The sequence below is a fragment of the Capra hircus genome, chromosome 13, assembly GCF_001704415.2.
Source record: "Capra hircus breed San Clemente chromosome 13, ASM170441v1, whole genome shotgun sequence".
NCBI lineage: Eukaryota > Metazoa > Chordata > Mammalia > Artiodactyla > Bovidae > Capra > Capra hircus.
Genome location: NC_030820.1, coordinates 41,435,082 through 41,445,865, shown reverse-complemented (window position 1 = coordinate 41,445,865; position 10,784 = coordinate 41,435,082). Strand labels below are relative to the sequence as shown.

General features: G+C 49.6%; 1 protein-coding gene across 1 annotated transcript; it reads right to left on the bottom strand.

Annotated features, from left to right (window-relative positions):
* Positions 4,805–8,166, bottom strand: CSTL1 (cystatin like 1). Its single transcript, XM_018056855.1, has 3 exons — positions 7,957–8,166; positions 5,557–5,670; positions 4,805–4,888 (listed from the first exon to the last, which is right to left on the bottom strand). The coding sequence occupies exons 1-3, from the start codon at positions 8,164–8,166 to the stop codon at positions 4,805–4,807; spliced, it is 408 nt and encodes a 135-aa protein (XP_017912344.1).

Sequence of the window (10,784 nt, the reverse complement as noted above, 5' to 3'; positions counted from 1 at the left end):
GTTACCCTGCACCCAACAGGAACTCTCAGTGGAGGAAATAAATGTTGGTCAACCTGTGCTCTTCATGCTCTGAATGTTTATGATTCCACTCTTTCCCCCCCCAGATTCTTTAACTTATAATAAAATGATCTGAAGTTCTTCTGGGCTAGGGCAGTTTGGGTGTCTAAGTGAGATGACATGTATAATTCTTGTCCTTATAGCTTATACACCTTCATGATAGCAGAACTTGAACCTCATCTTTATATCAAGTAGGATTGTTTAGATTTTAAAATAAGTTGAGAAAAGGGGGAAGGAGAACAAAGGAAGATGCTCTAATTACTTAACTAAACACTAAAAGATACTGGCAAGAATGCCTGTGATGACATCTCTGAGATGCCTAGTCTTTCTTGTCTAAAGTGTGAAACAAGAAGAAACAAGGACAAACAATGCAACTAATTGAAAAGAGGAGGGCACATGCCTTATTTTTGCAGGCACGAGCACTTTCTGATACCAGACTTCAGAATTAGACTCATACCCCAGCATCAGCAGCATTGGACCAGAGCAGGTCTCTTTTTGGAAGGATTTCTCTCCCACAATTTGCAAACCAACCACAATGATGTTTGGTTTCTTGTTTCCCTTCCTGTGAGAGGAGGAGGATGTGGGCTATCATGCCCCATTTATTCTTCCCAACAAACCCATCAGATGAATTCCTCCGGGAAGGCAGTGTTTGAGGGCAGAGAGAAACCAGGAATGCTGCATTAAAGGGGTGCCCTTTCACGGATGTCACATTAGCAGTGAGAAATAAGCACCCCCACCCACCAGCTTGATTCAGGATGTCAAGTAATGTCACCAGGCTTAGCTCCCCACTCGACTTCCCCCGTGTGGTCTCAAGATGGCACCTGTGGTTCACTGAGTCACATCCGCCCTGGTTCACACAAGGTAGGGAAAGGATGAGCCTCCCCAAGAGTTTGAGCAAAAGCCTTGAGGTTTAATGTCTCCGGGGGTTCTAGGGACTCTGTGGGAGACTCACAGGCCCACACAGCAGCCATCGGCTGGCAGAGAGGTGGCTGGGGCGTTTATCTCCTTTTGCAGGGTGCCGGGCATTACTTCCCTGGAACCTCTAGCTCATGGTGGCTCGAGGGCAGAGCAAGCAGCCAGAGGTGATGGGAACAGGTGTTGGCATCTGTGCACAGAAGGATGAGAAGTGAGAGACATGGCAGACACTGAGGGGACAGGGCATGGGTGATCTGTGAGCTGGCAGCAGCCACCGCGTCCCCAACAGCTAGCGAAGGCTGCAGCTTTCAAAGGACAATTTCTTTTTTTCAACTTCTACTCTCCCAGCGAAAGTTCTGGAGTCCTCAGGACTGCATTTCAGGTGGGGCCCAAGTGAGAGTCCCCTCTACCAACCGTCTGGGAAAATGTTAACCTACAGTCTCCTTATCTTTAAACAAGAATGACAGTACCTACTTCTCGGAATCGTTGTAAAGATTAATGATGATAAATGCATCTAAGTCACTCAACACAATGCCTAACACAAAGCCAATATTCAAACAAACATTAGCCATTTGTAAGAACACTGGCAGTAGCAGCGTAATCTAATTAATCAGCTGTCAACTGTCTTCTGGCATTTTGACTGCTTTGTCTGGAGCTGGGGGCTGGGATGGGGGTGGGTTGGAGAATAAAGGAAAGGCAGGACATGTGTGCTCATTGACCTTGGACTTCCCAGCCGAGTAGGTTTTTGAAATTTCTTATTTTGAAATCACTGTAGATTCAGAGGAAGTTACAAAGAATGCAGAATGGTCCCTTTACCTTTCATTTAGTTCCTCCCCCAACCATGGTTACATCTTTGGTAATTATGGAAAAATATCACAGGCAGGAAACTGACACCATACAGTGTGTGTGTGTCCTTTCATCACATGTAGATTTGTGTGGCCACCTCCACGAAGACCTTCTGCCCGAACGCCACGGCAATCACACCCTTCCTTCACCCTCTCATGCTTCCAGAAATCACTAATTTCTCCATCTCTATCACTGTACCAATTAACACATATTGTATAAATGGAATCATACAGGGCTCTTTGGGGACTGGTAACAATGCCCTTGGGATCCATCCAAGTCATTTCATGCATCAGCAGTAAGCGCCTTTTAACTCCTGAGTGGCATTCCATGGCGTACTCAGTACCAGAGTTAACTACTTACCTGTTGCGGGTGTGTTAGTTGTTCAAGCTTTGGGCTATTACAAAAGAAGCTTTTATGGACAATCATGTGAGGCAGTGGTCCCCAATCTTTTTGGCTTCAGGGACCAGTTTCATGGAAAACAATTTTTCCATGGGCTGAGGAGGGGTGGGGGATATTTCAGGATGATTCAAGGGCATTACAGTTATTGTACACTTTATTTTTATTTTATTACATCGGCTCCACCTCAGATCATCAGGCATTAGATCCCGGAGGTTAGGGACCGTTGATGTAAGATTTACGTGTGGAACTAAATTTTCATTTCTCTAAGTTAAATGTCCAGGAGCGCAATTGCTGAGTTATGTGGCAAAGCATATTTTAAGATAAAAAAAGAAAGAAACTGCCAAGCTTTTCCAGAGTGGATGTATTATAATGTTCCTCTGTCTCTGGACACGGGCTTCTCTGTGGCCCAGTGGTAAAGACTTCCCCTGCCAGTACAGAAGACACAGGAGACGCGGGTTCGATCCTTGGGTTGAGAAGATCCCCTGGAGGAGGAAATGGCAACCCACTCCAGTATTCCTGCCTGGGAAATCCCATGGGCAGAGGAGCCTGGTGGGCTACAGACCACAGGGGTGCAAAAGAGTCAGATACAACTTAGAGGCTATATAGCAATATCATCTCCGGTGACAATCCATGCTCTGAGGTCATCTTCATCTGATACTAATGTAGGCTCTCATGCTTTCAATGAATGCTTGCATAATAAAACTTTTTTCACCCTTTTATTTTCAACCTACCTATATCATTATGTTTAAGGAAAGCTTCTTGTAGACAGCCTACAGTGGGGTCATTTTCTAAATCCACTCTATCAATCTCTGTCTTTTGATTGGCTCATTGAGACAATTTACACATGACTTGTATGTACCATGCATATAATTATTAATATGTCAGTGACTATGTCTATTTTGCTATTTGTTCTCTCAGCTTTTTATTTGTTTTATTTTTCCTGTGAGTTTCTTGAACATTTTTTAAAAGAATTCCACTTGTATGTATCTATACTGTTTTTGTTTTTTTCCCTGTATTTTTATACTGTTTTTGCTATGTTTCTCCACATACACTTTTTAGTGGTCACTCTAGATATTACATTACGTATATATAATTTGGTTTACTGGCATCAATATTCTACCAGTTTGAGAGACGTGTAGACAGTTTATCTCCATTTACATTCCATTTCTAGAAGTCAGCCACTAGGCCGAACTCGGCTGGGATGTTAGGATCTGGACAGAGAGGTTTCCTGGAGGCTCTTGGCCTGTGGCAGGGTGATAAGATGCCATTTCATAGGACTCTCAACTCTGATCAATGAGGGAGCAAGGGTAGCAGGCAGTGCCAGGTCCCCAGGCAGCCCTCTAGGACATCAGATTTGCAAAACTGGGCATCCCTCTTTTTTTGCACAACAATTTCCCCACCTTTAACCCTTTACCTCCATTCTCTCTTCTGACTCAGGACCTTCCGGTAAATGTGAGGTTCTTGCTCATGCGTTTACTTTTCCCCTTTGAAAACACTCTCTCCAGTTACCATTATGACTGCTGGTGAGACCCAGTTCCCAGGGAGGAGGCCAGCTGGTCCAGGGGCAGCGCTCAGCCCACAGCCGATCCACTAGTGGTTAAGGGCACATCTTTTCTGCTCGACTTGTGAGTTGCATGAGGGAAGACACCATGGGTCTCACTCCCCCAGCCGTGAGCCCGAGAGAGGCTCAAAAACCCTCTGTCAAGAAAAGCTCCCACAGCCAGCCCAAGATAGGGTCCTTGGAAAGGCCTGCTGGCAAGCCTGGCCTTGGCTGGAGCCTGGGAACTTGGATGATAAACCATTCCAGTGCTGATATAAAACTTTCTTTCAGCGATAAGAGGGCCTCACTATGTCTACAATGTTTATACAAACAATGGGGTTTATGCTGAGCACCTCTTTTCTTTCCGCAAATCCGCGATTTCGGTACATGCTGGGCAGAGGCTGCCCATGTGAACAGCACCAAGTCCCCAGGGAGATTCCCTGGCACACATTCCATCGAATTCCTAGAGGAATGAGGGGTGTGTCATGTGGTGGCCCTGAGAAGGGATGCTGGAATCCTGAGCCTGATGTCTGTGATGTCTCCCCCAGAGCTTCTTCCCTGTGCTGATTTTGTCCTGTATCCATCACTGCAATAATCACATCCCTGAGCACCCTGAGAGTCCTCCCAGTGAATTCCTGAGCCTGGAGGTGGGCATTGGGACCCCTGACGTACTCACAGAGACTACTGTCAGTCATAGAGTTATCAATGCATGGGGCAGAAACTGGGCCCTCCAAGCTCAGGCCAGAGTCAGAAGGTACCTGAACTAAGAAAAGCTCAGAGATGTGACTGAGGGTGGGAACTAAGTTATGAGGTTCCCCCAAAGAATTAACCGCCTTCTGCTCAAATGGCATCAGCTGCCTAAAGACCACTGACTCCGTGCATGAGTGTGAGTGCACATGGGAGAGTTTTGGGTGGCCATGAGTGTACACGTGTATGTGAGTGTGGACGAGATCTTGATGAGGGATATGAGGGCCTGGCGGATTCTACAGCACAAAGCACCCAGCACAGCGGCCCCAGCGTCCATCAAGGATCTTTGCACACATGCATCTATACACCCAGGCATGAGTTGTTCCAGAGCTGGTAATGATTCATCCAGGGTAGAGTGTACACCAAAAAGTCGCAAATGAAACTCTGTGAGAGAAGAGAGAAAACAGTCAGCTTTCAGGAAAATGGTTCTTAAAGACGACAAGAAGTTTCTGCCCCTGACCCCCGCCCCTGCTTGGGGAGTCTGGACCCTGCGCTGAGGCCTGACCACATGGGCAAGGTGGGTTTTGCTCGCTGGCACATGCTGGGGGCGAAGGGGGTGTCCATGTCAGCAGAGGAATGTCATCCTGGGCTCCCCCACCCAGTCCTCCTGCACTTCCCTCCTGGGCACAGAGAGACCCTCAGGCCTGCCAACTTGCAGGAGGGACCAGGAGGAGGTCAGAGGTAGGGAGACAAGGAGGCGACTGGACAATCCAGAGGGACCCGGGGATGTGGACCAAGACAGAACAAGGTCCCCAAGGAAAGTAAAGCCACTTCCCCCTGAGGTCCAGGGAGTGGACCAGGTGGGCAAGGGGTCCGGCAGCCCAGAGACCTGGGGCTGGGGCAGTGCCAGCCCAGGGTGCAGAGATGCCCAGTTACAGCGCTTCCCTTTTCTCCTCCCCGCCCCGGGTGCCACCTGTGGCATCAGGCAGCCCCGTGGCCGAGTCCCGGCTCTGCCCCAGCCACAGGGCCCCTGACACCAATCCACGTTTCCTTGCGCAATGTTTACTGCCCCCTTGCCTGGAGCCCCTCGTCCGCTGCTTGTCAGCACACACCTTCTTCAGATTCTTCTTGGTCTGAATGGGGCACGAGCGGTTGTTCGTGCTGTTCCTCTTGCACTTGGTCCGGCTAATCTTCGCAGTAATCAGGTACTCCACACCCGTCGTCAGCTACCAAGAAGCAAAGGCTGTTAGCTTTGACTCCCAGCATGGCTGACGCTCTCCTGGAGGAGCTGGGACAGGAGAAGAGCTTCAGGAGCCTCCGTCCCTGGTCCAATCCCGGGGCTCAGCCTCCTCCCTACCTGCCGGAGGATGCCCAGTGCCCCCTGATCACCACCTGGGATGTGCGATGCCCAGTCCTTGCTCTGTACCCGCTCTACTGCTGCAGCCACAGGTGGCTTCTTACCTGTCTCCCTCACATCCTTGGGACCAGGGAGGCAACCTGGCTGCAGTCCCATCATGCACCCAAGTCTGCACTGTGGTCCTCAGAACACGTGGATGGAGCCATATGGGCTAGTCTAGTTCCTGGGCTCTGCCCCTGTCCTCATCTTCCCTCTCTGCTGCCTTGTCTCAAAGTTAGTGTCAAAGCGGTGAGAAGGCTGGGCACTCTGCGGGGTGGCTCCTGGGAGGACAGGCCCCAGAAAACCTCAGGGCAGAGAGGCGGGGGAAGGGAACTGGGATAGGACCACCATCCTGATCCCGGCGACCCCTGGAAGGATGTCAGGACACGGGCCCGGTCCGACATCAGGATTCAGGGCTCCTGGCTGTTCATCTAAGGATCGCTCCAACCAGCTAGCGAGACTGGTGCCAAGAGTTTTCTCACTGACACTCAGCACACCCTGCATGTGTGAAGAATCTAGAAGGCTAGCTTAAAGTTAACCAACCTTTTAGTGTGCTTGGGCTCGCCTGCTCAGTCACTCAGTCGTGTCCAACTCTTTGTGACCCCATGGACTATAACCCCTCGGGCTCCTCTGGCCACAGGATTCTCCAGGCAAGAGTACTGGAGTGCATTGCCATTTCCTTCTCCAGGGTATCTTCTCGACCCAAGGATCAAAGTCAGGTCTCCTGTATTGCAGCCAGATTCTCTTTTTGTGTGTGCAAGCAGATTCTTTGCCATCTGAGCCACCAGAGAAGCTTGAGTGTGCTCCATGTTTTCTCATTGTTAGACTTATTTGTTCAATCGTAATAGGAATGATTGTGATGATACAAATGTTTTCACAGGTGCTACTTCACTCTTATTCAGCCCACTTCGAAGGTCAGGAAGCTGAGGCCTGGAGAGTCTGGATGGTGCTTGACCAAGACCCCACAATTAGGAGGAGCTGGGTGTCAAAACCAGAAGGGGCACTGGGAGCCCAGCAAAGACGGCCACTGTGTCCCCTCCCTGCCCACTGTGAGGCACAGATGGAAGCAGTCAATGGGCAGCGCACAGGCCTGCCCAGGGGCCTGGCCCCAGGTCACCCAGCCCCTCAGGGGCACACTCTCTGTCCACTAACCTGGCTGAGTGATATCAGAAGTTAGCTTGTAAACAATTACTTGAGTTAACTGTTAGTGATAGAGGACCAACAGTCCATGGGGTCGCAAAGAGTCGGACACGACTGAGCGACTTTCGCTTTCACTTCACTTTCACCAACTCTGTTACTGGCCTCCTGGAGTTCCACTTTATCCCAGGGACCAACAGGGGGAAGAAAAGGCCACCTTGGGCAGAGTGTGGTGAGCGGCCGCCACCTAGTGGCCACGTCAGCTCAGTGTCCTCGGGCCCGTGTGCTGCCGTCGCGCAGCAGGAGTGATTCAGGTGGACCGGCTGCTGTCCACGCCCGGGAGGCCCTTTGGGTCATACCAGTACTTCCTGATGGCCCGCCCCACCCTGGGCTCCATTCCTGCCACCCCTCTCTCTAACTGGAGCCTTGATCTCCAAGTCAGTCATTCCCCAAATCCAGCAAATCGAACCAAGGTGTATTACTGTCGCCATCCTAATTCATAGAGTTTACTCTCTAACCTTGAGGGCAGGCTGGACCAACAGAAGTGTTTTTTAAAACAGCTTTGCTTTCCTCTATTATCCTTCAACTGATGTATTTCAGAGAAACTTTATATGTTAAACAAAATGAGAGAGGACGGGTAATTCCAGGCTAGGAAAGGGACCCAACTAGAGGCCCTCTGTATCATTCTGGGTTTCTCAAGGACACAGCTATGATCTTCAGATCCAGATTTTCAAGCTGTGGACATGAATGCTTATATTTTGCCAAAAGAGAGGAATAATAAAGGCAATGAAACCATCCTCGGTTGCTGTCCCTCTGGCCAATTTCTGAATGAAACCAATTCTTCCCCCCAGAAGAGTAGCTAAGAAGCTCAGAGGATACTCAGGGGGCTCGGGGTCTGAAGGACCCTGCAGGGCCGGCTCCCAGGAAGCCGCCCCCCATCCCACCCCTCTCTGAAGCCACACCTGTGCCGCTGTCTCACCTGCACCTGGCTGCGGAGCAGCTTGTCTACGCCGAACAGGTAGGAGTCATTGCTGTTGTTGTTGTAGTTCTCCAAGAAGAAGGCGAGCGTGGCGTTCACGTTCTTTGGGCTCTCGGAATCCTGGAAGCCCAGCCACTGCTGATGCCGACCCAGCACGAGCGCCAGGGCCGCCAGCAGCAGCAGTGGGTTCCCCCAGCGTCCAGCTCCCATCTCTGTGGTCTCTTCTCCACGGGGCTTTGCAGGTAGGAAGGTGCAGCCACGTCCACTCACTTGCTCTCCCTGCTGCCCTCACCAATGCAGGTTTCCGCGGGAGATGCCTGCCTGCGTGAAACCAAGGACCAAGACCTTGACCCCTTCTTTCCGGGGCTTGCCCGTGACTTGACCGGAGGACCCGCCAGGGACCTGCAGAGAGTCATTCACTTTTCTCACCCCCCCTAGGTTTCTCAGTAACTGAGGCAAGTATGATTTCTAAATGCCTCTCTCCCCCTTCATACCCTACTAGGAGGAAAGCCCCCAGGACAGACCCCGCAGGCAAGAAGAGGTGATGTATCAGACAGAGAAGGGGTTTCCCTGGTGGCTCAGATGGTAAAGAATGCGCCTGCAATGCAGGAGACCTGGGTTGGATCCATGGCTTGGGAAGAGCCCCTGGAGAAGGGAATAGCTACTCACTCCAGTATTCTTGCCTAGAGAATTCTATGGACAGAGGAGCCTGGCAGGCTATAGTCCACGGGGTCACAAAGACTCAGACGTGACCAATTCCTTTCACTTTCTTTCATCAGATGGAAAAGAGTCTGTCTGTGGGACTGGGGGAAGGTTACAGAGAAGGTGATGCTTGAACTGGGATGCAAGGGATGAGGGCCTGATACCTTCCAATTACCTACAGTGGGTTCCAGCCGTCCAGGCCAGCGATCCACTATTTCCTGTGCTTCCCTTTTGGCACTGGCTCTCTGCCATCCACTGACCACAGAGTTCTGCTGCTGGATCCAAGTGTGCCTGCAGGCCCCAGTGCTAGCCCTTACCATCTTGGTGTGACCCCAGCAGAGCTTTGTGAGGTAACCGTGGCCTTTCTATGAGGGAGCAATGAGCTGTGAGCCTTGTTTAGAAATTAAATCCTGCAGTCCCCCGGAGGTTAGGTGTTACCTGTGCAGGAGGGGAAATTTCCTCTCCACTCTTTGGGTTTCCATCTGGGCCAAAGAATTAAATTGACAGAAGCCAGATTAACAGGAGAAAGGCAACCAACTTTCTGGGCTTTCATGAGTACCTGGGAGCCTCCGCAAGGAAGTGAAGATCCAGAGAAGTGACCAGAGCAGGGAGCTTTCATAACTTGTAGACACAGTAAAACTGTGAAGTAACCAAGATGAAGGGGTTGAGTTCAGGGTACCCTATGGTGCAGGGGTAACAGGTTAGTTTATGCAGACTCCTTGGCTCTGTGTTCCGGTCTCCAGCTACAGGACAACCTCTGTCCTCATGTGCAGGGAGGGGATGGTTTCACTTGGTACATTTATCTCCTGCTTCAGGAAGGAAGGACTAGTGGGGAGGTCAGAGTGACCTTCCTGCTTCTGCCATTTTTTCAGACTCCTCTGGCTTAAGACCATCTTTGGGCCAAGGTGCCATATTTGGGGATAGCTTGTCCTAAACCCCATCACCAGCACCCATTAGCCCATAAGAGCTCCCTGTGCTTAAAACACTCACCAAAGTGGGATCCTGAATGGCATTCTGCCCCAGACAAAGAACTCTAGTGGGACAATTATGAAATGTGGATAAGGTCTGTAGATTAATAGCGTAAAACTGTTGACATGAATAACCAATAACCCATCTATAATGGGGATAGAAAAGGGCTCTGTTTGAGATAAACTGAGGCGTATATCCAGAGACACAACACCTCAGATGACTCTGAGGAACTTCTGGGAAGAAGCATGGCTGTCAGTAGTTTTATGTCGTATTAGAACAAAGAACATCAAACCAGTCAGGGATACATGCCTGCAGGGTTTCAAAAAAACTGGATCAGCAAGTATACAGAGAGTCAGTTCAGTTGTGGCCCTGGGAGGAGTCTTATCATCAAGGAGTCTCAACATCGGCATCCTAGGAAGGGAGGCATTTATCTCTTATCTTCAGATGTTATGAACTTCTGGACAGTCTGCCCTTTTCTTTAGCAATTAAAGCAGATATACAGTGTATGTCTGATGGGTCACAAACAGGCTGTTTTAATTAGCATAAAATTCAGCACAACTCATATGTAAGCCTGGGGATTCCCTGGTGGCTCAGACAGTAAAGCGTCTGCCTATAATGCAGGAGACCCAGGTTTGATCCCTGGGTTGGGAAGATCCCCTGGAGAAGGCAGTACTCCAGTACTCTTGCCTAGAAAATTCCATGGATGGAGAAGCCTGGTGGGTTACAGTCCATGGGGTCGCAAAGAGTTGGACACAACTGAGCGATGTCACTTCACTTCACTTCATATATAAGCCAGAATGACTAACACCTACTTAAATATGTGAACATTTCTTCTGTGAATACAAATGTTAACTCTGGTTTCCACCATCGTCCTAGAATTAACACAGGATATTAGCATGCAGGGATGGGAGAACTTGATGCTATTGTTGTAACCTTTTTGTAAGTCTAAACTGACTTCAAAATAAAGATTAAAATGTTCAAAAATAAATACATAGGATCTTAGTCATTGAGAAGCAGCTTGATATGGTGAGGGAGACCCAGGTTTGTAAATGGCTGTGCTGGGGTCTTTGCTGGGTTCTAGGGGAACTGGTTCATCTCCTTAGCTTCAGATTCTTCATCTATAAGATGAAAACGGGGGAAAAGACTCATCTCAGATT